The sequence below is a fragment of the Mobula birostris genome, chromosome 11, assembly GCF_030028105.1.
Source record: "Mobula birostris isolate sMobBir1 chromosome 11, sMobBir1.hap1, whole genome shotgun sequence".
Lineage (NCBI taxonomy): Eukaryota > Metazoa > Chordata > Chondrichthyes > Myliobatiformes > Myliobatidae > Mobula > Mobula birostris.
In genome coordinates this window covers 10,836,820-10,855,361 of record NC_092380.1, presented here as the reverse complement: position 1 = coordinate 10,855,361, position 18,542 = coordinate 10,836,820, and the positions used below count along the sequence as shown (strand labels likewise).

Below are 18,542 nucleotides of genomic sequence, written 5' to 3'. Positions count from 1 at the left end.
CTGTACTCGGCACAATGACAATAAAGTTGAATCTAATCTAATCTAATCTAAACAAAGTCACACACTGGGTGTGGTTGGAAGTCAGAAACAGGAAGGGAGAAATGACCTTATTAGAAGTATTCTATAAACCCCCCAGTAGCAGCAGAGACATTGAAGAACAGATCATGATGTAGATTTTAGAAAGGTGCAAAATAACAGGGTTGTTGTCAAGGGTGACTTCAACCTCCCTAATATTGATTGGCACCCCCTTAGAGTTTAACCAGGCAGTGGTGTAGTGGCATCCACATGGACTCCGAAACAAATGGTTCCAGGTTCGAATCCAGCCAGCTCCTTGCATGCTTTCCATCCGTGCTGGGTTCAGCATTGAGCTAACAACTTGGCCTTGTAAAAATTTGACAAAAATCCTAAGTTGCGGAGAAAGGTTGAACGGATTGGGTCTTTATTGTTTGGAGGGTTGAGGAGGGACTTGATGGAGGTATTTAAAATTATGAGGGGAATAGATAGAGTTGACATGGATAGGCTTTTTCCATTGAGAGTGGGGGAGATTCAAACAAGAGGACATGAGTTGAGAGTTAAAGGGCAGAGGTTTGGGGGTAACGTGGGGGGGGAACTTCTTTACTCAGAGAGTGGTAGCTGTGTGGAACGAGCTTCCAGCAGAACTGGTTGAGGCAGGTTCTGTGTTGTCGTTTAAAGTTAAATTAGATGGCTATATGGACCGGGGGGGAATGGAGGGTTATGGGCTGACTGCAGGTCGGTGGGACTTGGTGAGAGTAAGAGTTCGGCATGGACTAGAAGGGCTGTAATTGTTATATGGTTATACGCTAAGAAAAAGCCTGATGTGCCACAAGGAGCGGAAAGGAAAAGCACACTCTTAAAGTGTAATATGTTAGGTGTGTCCCCATGATCATGTAGGCGATAACTGTATTCAATTTCACTTGCCCCATCACTGCACTGTTCCCACAACCAATGGACTCACTTTCAACGACTCTTCACCTCATGTTCTTGATATGTATTGCTTAGTTATCTATTGTGTGTGCACATGGCCAAGTGGTTAAGGCATTGGACTAGCGACCTGAAGGTCGTGAGTTCGAACCCCAGCCGAGGGAACGTGTTGTGTCCTTGAGCAAGGCACTTAACCACACATTGCTCTGCGATGACACTGGTGCCAAGCTGTATCGGCCCTGATGCCCTTCCCTTGGACAACATTGGTGTCGTGGAGAGGGGAGACTTGCAGCATGGGCAACTGCTGGTCTTCCATACAACCTTGCCCAGGCCTGCACCCTGGAGACTGAAGACTCCAGGCGCAGATCCATGGTCTCGCAAGACTAACAGATGCCTTACAAATTATCTATTATTTCTTTCCTTTTGTATTTGCAAAGTTTGTCATCTTCTTGGTTGAACACCCAAGTCAGGCAGTCTTTCATTGATTCTGTTCTGGTTAGTATGCTATGAATTCATTGAGTGTGGCAACGAGAAAATGAATCTCAGGGTTGTTTATGGTGACATATATGTACTTATTTACGTTGATCTTTGATGCAGCATCTTGGTTCTAGATCTCTCCCCCAAGCAGCATGCTCCACTTGAAGCAGTTCAATGGCAAGCTCACTGCCATCTCAAGGATAATTCGGAAGGGACGTTGCAGACCCACAGCGTTCACATCCTATAAAAGAATATTAAAAAATGAAAGGAATCATCTCCCCAATTTGAAGCCATGTGGCAATGACATAGATGCCTTCTTGCAGTGAGACCCTGAGACCTGGCCTCTCTGATGCTCAGCGTCAGAGCGGAGCAAGATCTGGAGTGGGAACACCAAGCAGCCCAGCAGCACCATCAGAGGAGAAAAAGAGCCAACATTCCAGGCTGCGGACTCAGACTCATCTGTATCCCATTTCCACTCCGACCCCTCTGTCCGGGGGCTCCTACACTGTTTCAATCGGGCTCAATGCAATGTTGAGGAGCAGGCCCATCATTGTCTGTCCATGGCAGGGGTTCCCAACCGTTTGCATGCCGTGGGCCAACATCATTAAACAAGGGGCCCGTGGAGACCAGGTTAGGAACCCCTGGCCTATGGACATTACAGGCTTTGGGATGTAATATCGAATTCAATGAATTCAGGTGACTTGTTTTCTCTGACTTCTTAGGACTGGCTGCAGGTTGCTTTTCTGTAATATGTATTTATTTATTTGTTGCTTGATTGAGATACATCAAAGGGTAGGCTTTTCCAGCTCCCTGAGCCGCACTGCCCAGTAATCCCCCAATTTCATCATAGCCTGATCACGGGATAATTTACAATGGCCAATTAACCTACCAACCTGTACATCTTTGATCTGTCCGTTGCCTGACTTGTCTTTCAGCATTCACTTTCATCTCTCTGCGACAGCTTTGACCTTTATTTCACAGCCTTAACCCTTTAATCTACCAACCTGTGAGCTTCATAATTAGCATATCACCATGGCAATACTGGTCTCATCCTATCAGAGATACTCCTTTTATCCTATCTGTTCCTTCCCCACCCTCTCCAAACCTGAAAACTAATCTGTTTTCTCATTTCTTTTCAGCTCTGATAAAAGCCCTCCTACCCAAAATATTACCTTTCTGTTTCTCCCTCCTCTTTCTCCAAGAGGACTGCAACCTTGTTGTAGGGTTTGGAGGCTTACGTGCCTCAATGACCCAGAGACCCAGTTGGCAGGAGTCACGGGCCCTTGTGCTTTGGCTCTTGGTAGGGTCACACATACCCAACAGGTCAAAGGCTAGAGGCCAGGCTAAGAGTGGACTAGGTTCAGGGTCTAACAACCCTGACTGGTCAAAAAACAATGAAACAGCAATCAGAGATGAAGGACCTTCATTGATACCTTAAACACCATGGTGGAATGGGCAGTGAATAAGTTCTCCCTCGTGGAGGAAAAAATTTTGATAGACAAAGGGTTAATATTGGCTTTTTGAGTGTGGAAAATAGCTTGCAGCTTAGTCTGTTATAGATATGGCTCAGTCTTTTAGCAGAGACAGTTCGTAGAATAAATACATGCAGTAGCTTATCTTGAAAGAATTAGCCTCAAGGATATGGGACAAACTCTTTGTTAAACAGACTTGTATATGGGACTGATTTTTTAAAACTTTGCCTCTTGTTATGAGTGTAGCTTATCACAAGAGAACTGCATATGAACCTAGCTTACCTTTAGTAATTCACAAGGCAATCAAGGTAATTCACGAGGGAATAGAACAGACTTTGCTTTTGCAATCAATTTGTACGTGTATGAAAGGAGCTGTGCTCTCTGTATTATTTGGAGTTCGAAACCCACCATTAGCGGTTCCACTCCCCATGATATCGTGAGTAAAGCTCTCTTCATTTCAAAGTCTGAAATGCCCAAATGGAGTACTTGAGTAATTTCTCTAACACCCTCCACAGGTGCTTCCTGACCTGCTGAGAGTATCCGGCATTTTTCTTTTGTTTTAATTTCAAATTTCCAGCACTTGTTGAGTCAATTCGAAATTTTAGATTCTCCCACTGTAGGGATTTTGCAGAATGCTTCACTCACTGAAGGATGCCGCAATAAACATGCACAACTGCAGAAGGCTTGTGTAACAGTAGCCCATTTAATGGTTCCGATGTAACAGAATCTGCATAAGTCACCACAAATACCACACAGTATCGAAAGATATTAACTAGTGATCGTTTCGAAAGAGATTGACAGACCATCGATATTCAGCGATTGAAAGACACAGACAACAGCAGCATTGCTCATACACGAGCAGAGAATGGGTTTAGCAGCCTTGTCGGAATCAGGTCACATTTAACAACCAACAGGTTAACACATGCTAAGGACACATGTCAAAATCCAGAGTTCACGTACATGAGGGAAGAAGCGAACATATCATTCAGTGAGCGTTTACCAGTAACGTTTGTAAACTGACGGCTGCTTCACCATAATGAGGCAAATCTCCATTCTACAGCTCAAAGAGTGGCAACTCTTTGAGGTCTGTCCATCTCTTTAAATTGCCCCTGGAGTCTCAATGGTCACAGAACCACCAAGGAGAATTATCAGAGGGAAGTTAATAAAAAAAGTGTTTCTTTGAAAACCACTGCTGGTGAATTATTAAAGATAGGAGACGAGGGGTAGGTGGGGGTTATTTAAAAAATAGGGCAGGGTGGGGATTATGGCACAAAAAAAAGGATATTTGGCCCATTGTGTCCATACTAGTGAAAACAATGGTAGAATAAGTACTCAGGAGGAGAAATAAACCCTTCCTGTGGATGTCTAGAGTTATAACCTTCCACTGTATGTATCTATAGATCTATTATGCAAGCAATTAAATCTCAAGGTAGTATATGATAACATATGTACTTCAGTAATACGTTTTGGTTGGGTTGAGTTGTTCTCTGATCTTGGCAATCCATTTGCAAACGTTTCGCCACCGTACGAGGAGACATCGTCAGTGTGCAGTTCATTCACACCACCAATGAAGAGCACACTGATGAAGTCTCCTCGCATGGTGATGAAACGTTTGCAAATGGATTCCCAGGAATGGCGAACAACTCAACCCAACCGTCAACCAGCCGAGCTGCATATCTTCCGAGTTATTTCCAGTAACGCATTGTATTTTGACGGATGTACTGTCCTGGTAGCTGAATATTTATACATGGACAATACTTAATCCCTGGTGGAGGGACCATCTTCTTGCTGTTTATACCTCTTTATAACCCCGGGCCTAGGCTGGTCAGAGCTAGATGGACAATATCGTCCAACACTGGAGCCAGATTAACTGACTACAAATGTCTCCGCTTTACCTACATCGGCCTTTAACGTCAAATTCATCCGAAAAACATATGCAAACGATTAGCGTTGACAATACCGAGATTAACAAGTAAAGTTCAAAGTTCAAAGTACATTACAACATAAAGGTCAGATAGAAATGAGGCCGTTACATCCCTTCGGGTGACCACCCTCATTCCGTGTTTAGTACTAGGTTGTTGTTTGAGAGGTGGCCATGGTCCCTGGGATGCCCTTAGAGTCAACATTATGGGTTTAGGCTGCAATGTTGTTTTCTAATGTCCTAAACAACTTGCCTTTAACAAAGAATTCCACTTTTAAAAAAAACTATAACAGTCCCCCATTGAGAACACCAAAAGGTACTAACTGAAGAGACTCGGTGGATTTTACAGGTTTTTCTACCTCTGGGCATCTAGCTGATTTGGCACAGGATGAACCCTTCAGTTTAAGCATTGAGTGAGGCAGGTTATGAAGAATCAATTGTCAACTGAAGTTTAAGGATCGATTGGGGGTGAGAAGATCGAGTCTCAAGTGAGGGATGGTTGGGAGATCGAGGAACCTTCAAGGCCGAGAGACTCGAGATTGATACAGGTTAATTGAGGCATCGTTCTGGGATTATCGGAGGACTAATTAAACATAGAATATAGAAAATTACAGCACAGAACAGGTTATTGGGCCTACGATGTTGTGCTGACCTTTTAACCTACTCTAAGATCAATCTAATCCCTCATACATAACACTCTATGTTTTTACCATCTATGCACCTATCTAAGAGTTTCATAAAAGCCCCTAATGTATCTGCCTCTACCATCACTCCTGCAAGGGCATTCAATGCACCCACCATCACTCCCTGTGTAAAAAACCTACCTCTGGCACCACCCCTCTACTTCCCTCCAATCACCTTAAAATTATGTCCTCTTGTGAGTTAATCAGAGAACTGAGGGCCAATCAGGGTCTCGGGTGTTAGTGTGATGCATGAGGACCACGTACACTCAGAACGACATAAAGCAGACAGCAAACCTCCTGGAGATTGCCAGTAGTCTTCTGTTGAATTTGGGGCAGTGAGATTATTGACCTGGGCTCTGCGAGTTTGTGATGTCAGAAGCACAAACAGAAAGGGTTCATCCGAATATCATAAATATCAAAACGAACAAATTTACACCCTCACTCGACACGTTACCACACATTGGCCAGAGAAAGCCTGGTGACCCCCTGCCCCCAAGCGCGTAGGTCCACACATGAACAGCTATGTACACTGGAATGGTACATGATTGTTGGCCAGTGCCTGCAGGGGTACTGCTTTTCCAATCCAACACTCCAAGCGTTTGCCTCATCCGCTGGGAACAGACAGTTAGGAAGCACGGGCAGACGTGTGCAGGTCTGGGCGGGTGAGCGAGGCTTCCAGTCGGAGTGTTGGCCTTGGAGAAGCCTGAGCCTCGTTCGCCTGCGCTCACCGTCGGTCACGCACCCCTGGAGGCACCCCAGCCACTCTGGAGACATAGTGAAGAGTGCAGAAGCTGGCCTCGGCTGTAGCTGGCCCAGTGAAGGGCGGGCAACGCCAAGGGGCGAAGGATTAGTCCTCCCTGGAGACGGTACTTTGGCTGCACCTCTGGAAAGGCCACTTGGTCGCCCCCCCGAACAGATCGATCCCGCTGCCCTCCCAGGAGAGGACGTTGCCCACTGGATCGGACGAGCAGTTGGCGATGCTCTGGATCTCGGCCGCTGTCAGAATCCGGTCCCAGACGTTGAACTCCGCCAGTTCGCCGACAAAGGCTTGCGCTGCGTCGTATCTTCCCCCAGCCATATCCTGCACAAGCAAAGAACAGAGGGACCCAAGTCACAAGCTTAGCTACCCGATATAGAGAGAAACACACGAAATCAGAGGGGGATGAGACAGAGGAAAGAGTCCTCACCAAACGTACCAGGAAGTGAAGGTTCTTCTAAATGGATTCACATTCCTGTTTCTATCCCAGCTGGAGGAACCAAGAGGCAGCTGTTACTGGAGGATCTCAGCAGGTCGAACAGCGTCTGTGAGAGGGAAGGAATTCTCGATGCTTCATGTCGAAAGCCTGCAGGGTTTGACCTGAAACGTTGACAATTCCTTCCCCTTCCACAGATGCTGCCCGACCAGCTAAGATCTTCCAGCATATTGGTGAACCACCCAAGTGTAGTTTTCACAGCAGTAGGAAGCTCCCCAACCAGTTCCTCATCCAGTAATGCTTGGCCAACAGAGGGGTCATCTATAGAATCACTTCTCCATGGAACAAGGAATGGAGAGAAGGGATGAAGAAGACAGAGTATGATGGAAATGGAGAGGGAAGGGATGGTTGGATCACTTTCTTAGTACTGACCTGCTCCTGCCCAAGGACCAGAGTGCCTCCCGGCTTGATTGGGTGCCAAGGTGCCAGATTATCTCCTGATCCCTGCCTCGTGCCGTCCTGGTAAGCCTCCCACTGGCCGTCCCTGGTCGTCCAGGTGATGCACACGTGATGCCACTGTCCGTCGTTAATCTTCAATGGCAGCCGCGCCACCTGGAAGCACCAATTCATCTCGATGTGAACTTTGCTTCGCCTGTCGTCAGTGCAGAGACCATGGAAACAGCAGGATGCCAACACACACACCATTCCGGGCAAGTGGAGTGGATGACCAAAGACACCAGGGGATCTTGCCCCACACAGGGTTTTTCATATTTCCTTATAATATTGAAAGTGACCATTCAGCCCATTGAGCCTGTGCTTGCACTCAGGCCATGCTCATTGGTTACAGTAGCTGACCCACGACTTTCCTACAGCCTAGCCACTCTCATAGAACAGTTCAGCACAGAACAGGCCCTTCGGCCCACAATGCCTGTACCGAGCATGATGCCAAATTAAACTAAATCTTCACTGCCTGTACATGACAGCTGTCCCACAATTCCCTGCATACTCATGGGCCCCTCTAAAAGCCTCTTCAGTGCCTCTATCATATCTGCGTCCACTGCTTTCCCTGGCAGACCGCCTACAGCTCTCCGTGCAGAAAAGCTCGCCCCCATACATCTCCTTTCTCACTCTCACTACAAAGCATGGACTCCCACGGACCCCTCCCATGGACAATGGTAGGTGTCCATGCGTGAAGAAGGTTGAGATCCCCTGGTTTAAAGCCATGCCCACTAGACTGACATTTCGAACATACAACGTAGATCATTACAACACAGTACAGGCCCTTCAGCCCACAATATGTGTCAACCTTCTAACCTTCTCTAAGATCAATCTAACCCTTCCCTCCTACATAGCCACCCATATGCCAACCTAAGAGTTTCTTAGGGGAGGGAGAGAACGTCGACTCAGACCATGAGAGGCCTGCGTCGGGCATTTTCATGCCTTACAAGGCGCAGATTGGAAGTCTGTGTGGGGCGCCACTCCTCGCACAGACTAGAGCAATGTGTGGTTAATTGCCTTGCTCGAGGGCACAATCATGCTGCCACAGCTGAGGCTCGAACTGGCGACCTTGAGGTAACTAGACAAACGTCTCAACCACTTGGCCACGTGCCCAACACAATGACTCATTTTCTTAAATGACTCCAATGTATCTGCCTCTACCCAGGGCAGACAACTCTTAACTACCTACACTTATCAATGTTCGTTATTTACTTTTTTTACTTATTTATTGAGAGACAGCGCGAAATAGGCTCTTCCAGCCCTTTGAGTCACACCGCCCAACAATCCTCGATTTCACTCTAGCCTAATCACGGGACAATTTACATTGACCAATTAACCAACCGACCAGCAGGTCTTTGGACTGTGGGAGGAAACCGGAGCAGCCCAGGGGTAAACCCATGCGGTCACAGGGAGAACGTACAAATCCCATTAAGGCAGCCTCCAGAGTCAGCACTGAACCCAAACTGATGCACACCTCTGCCTTCTGCCCCAGTGCCCCACCCTGCTTTCCAACCACCCAAAGAGTCCCTCTCGGAGGCGAGATGCAATGCCCTAGGCAGGAACATCCTGTCCAATTCTAGCCTCCCTGCTACAACTGGGAGGGCTTCTAGCATGAGAGATTCACTCAATCACTCAAGAAATCAGAACACACATCGAAGTTGCTGGTGAACGCAGCAGGCCGGGCAGCATCTGTAGGAAGAGGTGCAGTCGACGTTTCAGGCTGAGACCCTTCGTCAGGACTAACTGAAAGAAGAGCTAGTAAGAGATTTGGCCTCCCCCTACCCCTTTCAAACCTCTTACTAGCTCTTCTTTCAGTTAGTCCTGACGAAGGGTCTGGGCTTGAAACGTCGACTGCACCTCTTCCTACAGATGCTGCCTGGCCTGCTGCGTTCACCAGCAACTTTGATGTGTGTTGCTTGAATTTCCAGCATCTGCAGAATTCCTGTTGTTTGCAAGAAATCAGAACTTACTTTATCATTGATCAGCAGTTCAGCTGGCTTCTTCCCCCACTCGAGTAAGACAATCTCATTCGCCTGTCCGGGCACGGCATAGGAGAAAGGGGTTCCCATCCCCACACTGGCCTTAGACTTGAGCCACACACAGACGGTCAGAGAGTACAGTTCCGGCAGGCTCCTCTTCATTTGGGCAAACATATAATTTGTCCGCACAGGCAGTGATATTTTGTAACTTTCCTGCAATTTATAAGCAGTGGTTTCTGTTGGGAAGAAGTAAAAATACTGATTTTAGATTTTATGATCATTCATCTCTGGCAAAAGTCGCAATTCTATCTACTACCCTTGATATAGTACTGAGGGAGTGTCTCACTGTCAGAGGGACGGTACGGAGGGAGTGTCTCACTGTCGGAGGGACAGTACTGAGGGAGTGTCTCACTGTCGGACGGGTGGTACCGAGGGAGTGTCACACTGTCAGAGGGACGGTACCGAGGGAGTGTCTCACTGTCGGAGGGACGGTACCGAGGGAGTGTCACACTGTCGGAGGGACGGTACCGAGGGAGCCTTGAGGGAGTGCCACACTGTCAGAGGGACAGTACTGAGGGAGTGTCTCACTGTCAGAGGGACAGTACTGAGGGAGTGTCTCACTGTCAGAGGGACAGTACTTAGGGAGTGTCTCACTGTCGGAGGGACAGTACCGAGGGAGTGTCTCACTGTCGGACGTGCGGTACCGAGGGAGTGTCACACTGTCGGAGGGACGGTACCGAGGGAGTGTCTCACTGTCGGAGGGACGGTACCGAGGGAGTGTCTCACTGTCGGGGGGGGCGGTACCAAGGGAGCGTCTCACCGTCAGAGGGACAGTACTGAGGGAGTGTCTCACTGTCAAACGGACAGTACTGAGGGAGTGTCTCACTGTCAGAGGGACAGTACCGAGGGAGTGTCACACTGTCAGAGGGACAGTACTGAGGGATTGTCTCACTGTCAGAGGGACAATACCGATGGAGTGTCTCACTGTTGGGGGGACTGTACCGAGGGAGTGCCACACTGTCAGAGGGACAGTACTGATTTTTTTTTTACAAAATTCTTCATTACAAATGTCGGTGCTGTACAATATTTACAAACCCAGTGACTAACACATTTACTACACTACAAACAGACAATACATGTTAAACCAATATATTGCCATCCTCATCAATGATGGCATTTATACCCCGCGGAGCCCAATGGTCCCGGAACATCTCGACGGTCGCCGTGGACTGTGCGTATTCCTTTTCAATATTCACCCGGGCACGAACATACCCCCGAAACATAGCCAGGCAGTCCGCCCGGGGAGATCCTCCTGCCACCCTTTTCCAGGAGCCACGGATGGCAATTTTCGCCAGCCCCAGGAGCAAGTTGACAAGGACATCCTCATCCCTCTGTGCCCCCCTCCTTACTGGATGACCATATATGAATAGGGTGGGACTGAAATGCAACCAGAAGGCGAGAAGCAGCCCACGCAAATACACGAAAAGGGGCTGCAGCCTCACACACTCCACGTACATATGGTACACGGTCTCCTCCAGCCCGCAGAAGTGACACGCGGCTGGGAGATCCATGTACAAACTAAAGAACTTATTGCAGGGCACCGCTTTATGCAGCACCCTCCAGCCGAGATCCCCAAGGTGCATGGGAAGGACTCCCTTGTAGAGGGACTTCCATTGGGGACCCCCCTCACCTCCAGGTGGAAAGACCGACCGCCATGGCGTGTCGGGACGGTGTACAAATGCTAGGCAGTGGAGGGTGTGGAGCAGCAGCCCATAAAGGTACCTCCTGCCTGCATCCCTGAATGGGATTGTGGGTGTTGATGAAAGACGGCTCAAGTTGTGTGGATTCGTCTCTCGGGTAAGGCTGCGGGGCCTGGGCCTGACGAGCAGCTCAGCCCGAGTCGTTCCACACAACTGAACCGCACTGACATCCGTTGAGACAGGGCAAGCGTCGGCCAGGACCCCGCCCTCTGCCAGAGGAGGGGATTCCCGGCCTGAGGCAACCATGTTCCAGACTCTCAGTAGGTCCTGATAGAAGCCGGGCAGCCTCTGCAAAGCAGCACGGCTGACGCCCGCCAGTGGTAGCTGCATATCTTCGGCAAGACAGCAGCCACTCCGGAGGAAGAAAGTCGCCAACACGTGCCACCTGGGAGGGTGCTCGGCGTACAGGAATCTCTGCAGAGTCCTGAGGCGGAGAGCCGCCAGTTGTGTGCGTACACACACCAGCGACCGTCCGCCCTCTCCTTCTGGGAGACTCAGAACCGCTGCAGAGACCCAGTGCTTCCTGTTTCCCCAGAAGAAGTCCACTAGCTTCCTCTGCATTCTTGCGACAAAAGGGGCAGGGGGGGCCAAGGTGACCATCCGGTACCACAACAAGGGACAGTACTGAGGGAGTGTCTCACTGTCAGAGGGACAGTACTGAGGGAGTGTCTCACTGTCAGAGGGACAGTACCGAGGAAGCGTCTCACTGTTGGGGGGACGGTACTGAGGGAGTGTCTCACTGTCAGAGGGACGGTACCGAGGGAGCCTTGAGGGAGTGCCACACTGTCAGAGGGACAGTACTGAGGGAGCGTCTCGCTGTCAGAGGGAAAGTACTGAGGGAGTGTCTCACTGTCAGGGGGGCGGTACTGGGGGAGCATCTCACTGTCGGGGGGCGGTACTGAGGGAGCGTCTCACTGTCAGGGGGGCGGTACTGAGGGAGCGTCTCACTGTCGGGGGGGCAGTACCGAGGGAGCGTCTCACTGTCAGGGGGCGGTACTGAGGGAGCGTCTCACTGTCAGGGGGGCGGTACTGAGGGAGCGTCTCACTGTCAGGGGGGCGGTACTGAGGGAGCATCTCACTGTCGGGGGGACAGTACCGAGGGAGCGTCTCACTGTCAGAGGGACAGTACTGAGGGATTGTCTCACTGTCAGAGGGACAGTACTGAGGGATTGTCTCACTGTCAGAGGGACGGTACCGAGGGAGTGTCTCACTGTCGAGGGGTGGTACCGAGGGAGTGTCTCACTGTCGAGGGGCGGTACGGAGGGAGCGTCTCACCGTCAGAGAGACGGTACCGAGGGAGCGTCTCACCGTCAGAGGGACGGTACCGAGGGAGCCCTGAGGGAGTGCCACACTGTCAGAGGGACAGTACCAAGGGAGCATCTCACTGTCGGGGGGACGGTACCGAGGGAGCGCCTCACTGTCAGGGGGACAGTACTGACGGAGTGTCTCGCTGTCAGAGGGACAGTACTGAGGGAGTGTCTCACTGTCAGGGGGGCAGTACTGATGGAGCGTCTCACTGTCGGGGGGCGGTACCGAGGGAGCGTCTCACCATCAGACGGACGGTACCGAGGGAGCCCTGAGGGAGTGCCACACTGTCAGAGGGACAGTACTGAAGGAGTGTCTCACTGTCAGAGGGACAGTACTGAGGGAGTGTCACACTGTCAGAGGGACAGTACCGAGGGAGCGTCTCACTGTCGGGGGAACAGTACCGAGGGAGCGCCTCACTGTCAGAGGGACGGTACTGAGGGAGCGCCTCACTGTCAGAGGGACGGTACCGAGGGAGTGTCTCACTGTCAGAGGGACAGTACTGAGGGAGTGTCTCACTGTCAGAGGGACAGTACCGAGGGAGCGTCTCACTGTCGGGGGACGGTACCGAGGGAGCGCCTCACTGTCAGAGGGACGGTACCGAGGGAGTGTCTCACTGTCAGAGGGACAGTACTGAGGGAGTGTCTCACTGTCGGGGGACGGTACCGAGGGAGCGCCTCACTGTCAGAGGGACGGTACCGAGGGAGTGTCTCACTGTCAGAGGGACAGTACCGAGGGAGCGTCTCACTGTCGGGGGACGGTACCGAGGGAGCGCCTCACTGTCAGAGGGACGGTACCGAGGGAGTGTCTCACTGTCAGAGGGACAGTACTGAGGGAGTGTCTCACTGTCAGAGGGACAGTACTGAGGGAGTGTCTCACTGTCAGAGGGACAGTACTGAGGGAGTGTCACACTGTCAGAGGGACAGTAGTGAGGGAGTGTCTCACTGTCAGAGGGACAGTAGTGAGGGAGTGTCTCACTGTCAGAGGGACAATACTGAGGGAGTGTCTCACTGTCAGAAGTTTCACATCAATGAAACAACACACTGTAGAAGAAACAACACTTTGAATGAAGAATTCTCTTTTCATCTCTGCTTTGTAAAAAACCCTGTTGTTTCGAGACTATACCCCTGTGTTTACACCCCCAAGCCTGAATCTCCAATGTCAAGCCCCATAGGTGGAGCGGAGTGATGATGCCGCTAAACGGCGACTCCTTTACTCGCATCTTCGGAAACAGCTCAGTTTCCATCTTTAATATCTCTATTTTTCCCTTTCAGGGTTCTTTTGAAGACCCTGACCTGGAGTTACACGCTGACTCTGGTTCTTTGCAGGAATGGGACCCGTTCTCGTGTTTTCATATCTGGCCGTTGTTCGGCACGTCGGGGCTCAGCCTAAGAGTTCAGCTGGCCTTTGGAGGTCTAGGATCTCGGGGCTCTGGAGATGGGCAGATCGAAGGTCGATGTCACAGCAGGAAATCTGTGTGTCGTTGGGAGAGTCGGAAGATCTGCGGCTGTGTGTCCAGAGACTCGAGATCTCTGGGCACAGAGCTCGAAGAAAGTGGCATAACAGACTTTTAACATCGTAAACCAGCAAATTACGTCTCCCCTCTTCGCTGTGAAACGGAGACATCACTTTCTCCCTTATTAGGGAGAGAGAGAGAGAGCCTGTGGCATGTCAAATACCGGGTGAAATGCGAAGTCTTTGGGGTGTCTGCAAGTCTGTATCTTTGCTGTTGCTTTGCTCACACTTGAGTGCTCACTGGTGGGTGCCGTGCTTTTTTTTTTGCATTGGGGAGAGGGGGGATCATTGCTTGCTGCCGCTTAAGCGCAGGAGGGAGGGGTGCTGTGGAGGGGGTTTGGGGTTCTAACATTTAACTGTCTTTCATTCCTTGGGGGCACTCCTCTGTTTTCGTAGATGGTTGCGAAGAAAAAGCATTTCAAGATGTATATTGCATACATTTCTCTGACATTAAATGTAGCTTTGAAGCCTTTGAAATATGTAATACGATCATCTCCCATTTTACTAAACTCATGAGGGTGCAGACCTAGTTCACTTAAACTGTCCTCACGGGACAGACTCTATATCCCAGGAATCAATGTGGGGAATTTTCACTGAAATATCACAGAGGTAAGAGTATTCTTCCTTAGATAGGGAGACCAAACCTAGGCACAATATTTCAGATGTACTGTCCAAAGGTCTCCACATAATTAGACCAAGATGTCTCAGCTGTTGTCCTCAAATCCTCTTGCAATGAGGACAACATATTGTCTGCCTTCCAAACTGGCTTCTAAACCTGCATGCTTAACTTCAAATCCCTCTGAACACAATGCTCCAGACTCTCACCGTTAAAAAAAAATCTTCTTTTATTTTTTTCCGGCCATCTGTTATGACCTCACTTTCCACATTATATTCCATCTGCCACCTCCCTGATCTTTACGTAGCTGGCAGTTACACTCAGAGGCCACTTTATTAGGTACAGGAGTGGAACCCGTTGTGGTCCTCTGCTGGTATAGCTCGACCACTTCAAGGATTGACATGATGTGCATTCAGAGATACTTTTCTGCACACCACTGTTGTAACACGTGGTTATTTGAGTTACTGTCACCTTCCTGTCAGCTTGAACCTGTCTGGGCATTCTTCTCTGGCCTCTCTCATTAACAAGGCATTTTTGCCCCCAGAACTGCCACTCACTGGATGTTTTTGCACCATTCTCTGTAAACTAGAGACTGTTTTCGTGAAAATCCCAGGAGATCAGCAGTTTCTGAGATACTCAAACCACCCCATCTGGCACCAACAATCATTCTACAGTCAAAGTTATTTAAATCACATGTCATCCCCCATTCTGATGTTCGGTCTGAACAACAACTGAACCTCCTGACCATGTCCGCATGCTTTTATGCATTGAGTTGCCGCCACCTGATTGGCTGATTAGATATTTGCATTAACAAGCAAGTATGCAGAGGTACCTATTAAAATGGCCACTATGTATATTCCTGGTGTCTCACTGCATCTCTCCAGAGACCACACTGCCTTTCAGCTTTTTATTGTTTGTAAACTTTTATAGATCAAACTTGGCAATCATTGTGAATAGCTGGGGCCCCGACATCGATTCCCGAGGAAACCAACTGGTCATAGCCTTCCAACCCAAAAATCAGGATCCGAATCAGTTTAATATCACTGACATAGAGCACTATGCAAAAATCTTAGACAGAGAGAGAGAGGGGGACAGAGGAGGGGGGGGGGAGAGAGAGAGAGAGAGAGAGAGGATGTCTAAGACTCTTGCACAGTACTGTATTAATTTTATGCATTGCACTGTACTGCTGCCACAAAAAAATCAAATTTTATGGCATTTGTGAATGATAATAAACCTGATTCTGATCTGGGTCTCTACTGTGGACTGAGAGTGGAAAGGGGCAGGGAGGGGGGAATCATGGTTGGGAAAGGGGAAGGGAAAGGGGAAGGGAGAGGGGAGGGAGCGGGAAGCACCAGAGAGACATTCTATAATGATCAATAAACCAGTTGTTTGGAATCAGACGACTTTGCCTGGTGTCTTGGGGCTGGGTGTGTCCGCTCTCGCACACCCCAACCCCTGCCAGTCCTCCTCCTCCATCTGTCCCACATCCTTCCCTTGGCGCATCACCCTCACCATTCTCAACATCCTTTGCTCCCGCCAGATTTGCTCCACACTCCACCTTGGCAAATACAATACTATGCAAAAGTCTTAGGCACCCCAGCTATACATATATAACACTAGGGGAAAAATACTGGGAGTTCATTGTCTGTTCAGAAATTGGATGGCAGAAGGGAAGAAGATGTTCCTGAATCATTGTGTGTCTTCAGGCTCCCTGAAGGTAGCAATGAGAAGAGGGTATGTCCTGGGTAATGGGGCTCCTTAATGATGGACGCTGCCTTTTTGAGGCATTGCCTTTGCACTTGAGTTCCTTAACCATAATCTGTCATCTATGTCTCTGTGCTCCCTCATAACTGGGCACTTTAAGCAACACACATAACATGCTGGAGGAATTCAGTAAATCAGGCAGCCTCTATGGAGAGGAATTCACAGTCGATGCTTTGGGCTGAAACCCTTGATCAGGACTACTGGAGGAAGGCACAGATTATGGGGTGGGTTGGAGATTATTGGGCTGGAAAAAGGTATGACGTAATCTGGAGCAAGACTATCATGGTGGCAAAAACAGGAAAACAGATTATTATCTGAATGGTAGCCAATTAGGAAAAGGGGAGGTGCAACGAGACCTGGGTGTCATTATACACCAGTCATTGAAAGTGGGCATGCAGGTACAGCAGGCGGTGAAAAAGGCGAATGGTATGCTGGCATTTATAGCGAGAGGATTCGAGTACAGGAGCAGGGAGGTACTACTGCAGTTGTACAAGGCCTTGGTGAGACCACACCTGGAGTGTTGTGTGCAGTTTTGGTCCCCTAATCTGAAGAAAGACATTCTTGCCATAGAGGGAGTACAAAGAAGGTTCACCAGGTTGATTCCTGGGATGGCAGGACTTTCATATGATGAAAGACTGGATGAACTAGGCTTATACTCATTGGAATTTAGAAGATTGAGGGGGGATCTGATTGAAACATATAAAATCCTGAAGGGATTGGACAGGCTAGATGCAGGAAGATTGTTCCCGATGTTGGGGAAGTCCAGAACGAGGGGTCACAGTTTGAGGATAAAGGGGAAGCCTTTTAGGACCGAGATTAGGAAAAACTTCTTCACACAGAGAGTGGTGAATCTGTGGAATTCTCTGCCACAGGAAACAGTTGAGGCCAGTTCATTGGCTAATATTTAAGAGGGAGTTAGATATGGCCCTTGTGGTTAAAGGGATCAGGGAGTATGGAGAGAAGGCTGGTACAGGGTTCTGAGTTGGATGATCAGCCATGATCATACTGAATGGCAGTGCAGGCTCGAAGGGCCGAAGGGCCTACTTCTGCACCTATTTTCTATGTTTCTATGTGTGGAGTTATCCAGTGCCCCATGAATAATCCCTGTTTGGTACCAGAGTTTTCCACCCCAGCACAATCAGTGAGCATTGTTACGGCTCGGCTTTCATTCCCCAGGATTATGGCTCCATCCCCCTTCCTTTCCAGTCCTGAAGAAGGGTCTTGGCCTGAAACATCAGCTGTTTATTCCTCTCCATAGATGCTGCCTGACCTGCTGAGTTCCTCCAGCATTTCGAGTGCGTTTCTCTGGATTTCCAGCATCTGCAGAATCCCTTGTGTTTTTGTTATACTGTGCACTTTAAGTTTATTTAATAATTTTTTGTTTGGCACCTTATCTAAGGTTCGGAAAGTCCAAACACATCACAGCAACGGTTTCACCCTTGTCTAAACAGTGGGCTAGAATCGTAAAGAATTCCAACACATCTGCAAACAATTTCCTTTCCAGCATCTGCAGAATTCCTGTTGTTTTCCTTTCCCTTAAATTATGTTGACACCGTCCAGTCCTTTTATTATTTTCACTGCCTAACGACCACTTCCTGAGTCATAAATTCTAACATTCTCCCTGCCAATCTAATGGATTATCGTTGTGTTTTTATTCTCTCTCTCCCTCTCCTTTCCTAAACCATGGAAACCATTCCGAAGAATGTGAAAATCTGAAAGGTGATGCTCAATGCATTCACTATCTCCATGGTCACCTCTTTCATATCCCCAGGATACAGCTTATCGTGTCCTGAGGATTTATTGCATTTCCATCTTTGCTCCAGTATTAATATTTTAATAATTCTAATTCTTTTCAACTCCTCACTGCCCTCAGTCTATAGTCCTCCACAATTTCCTGAACGTATTCTGTGCATTCTTTGTTGAAAACAGAAACAAGTTAATCACTTAATATCTTTAATTCTCTCGCCCGAAACGTCGACTGTACCTCTTCCTAGAGATGCTGCCTGGCCTGCTGCATTCACCAGTAACTGTGATGTGTGTTGCTTGAATTTCCAGCATCTGCAGAATTCCTCGTATTTGCGTCTACTAATTCTCCTGATTCTTTAAGGGACACACAGTAACTTTTACTACTCTTTTCTATTTTACATATTTAAGGTTCCCTCAGGTTGTTACAGCCTGGGCTGGTAATGGAGACAAGCTCCCGCTACCTATTAAACACGCCCCCAATGGCGTGTGCCTCGAGTAGCCTCTGACAACCAGTCCAGCTCCTGGCCTTCACGTGTGGCTTAGCAACCAAGCCCAGCAGGACCATTGCTACTGACAGGAGAAGGGGCAAAGGTGGGTTACTGGCACCTTAGAAACCAGTCGCTTCGGGCAGGTGGGGCCTATCAGCCGTGGTTGGAAGTTCTTCTAGGAGG

The 18,542-nt window shown here is 48.9% G+C and overlaps 1 protein-coding gene across 1 annotated transcript in view; it reads right to left on the bottom strand.

Annotated features, from left to right (window-relative positions):
- Nucleotides 1-6,342: 6,342 nt before the first annotated feature.
- LOC140205363 (neuronal pentraxin-2-like) overlaps nucleotides 6,343-18,542 on the bottom strand; it is a 50,886-nt gene continuing 38,686 nt past the window's right edge. Inside the window, exons 3-5 of the mRNA XM_072272958.1 lie at nucleotides 9,157-9,378; nucleotides 7,121-7,300; nucleotides 6,343-6,576 (exon numbers count right to left, since the gene is read on the bottom strand). Of these exons, the coding sequence (XP_072129059.1) occupies nucleotides 6,343-6,576; nucleotides 7,121-7,300; nucleotides 9,157-9,378 (636 nt within the window). The remainder of the gene's footprint in view (nucleotides 6,577-7,120; nucleotides 7,301-9,156; nucleotides 9,379-18,542) is intronic.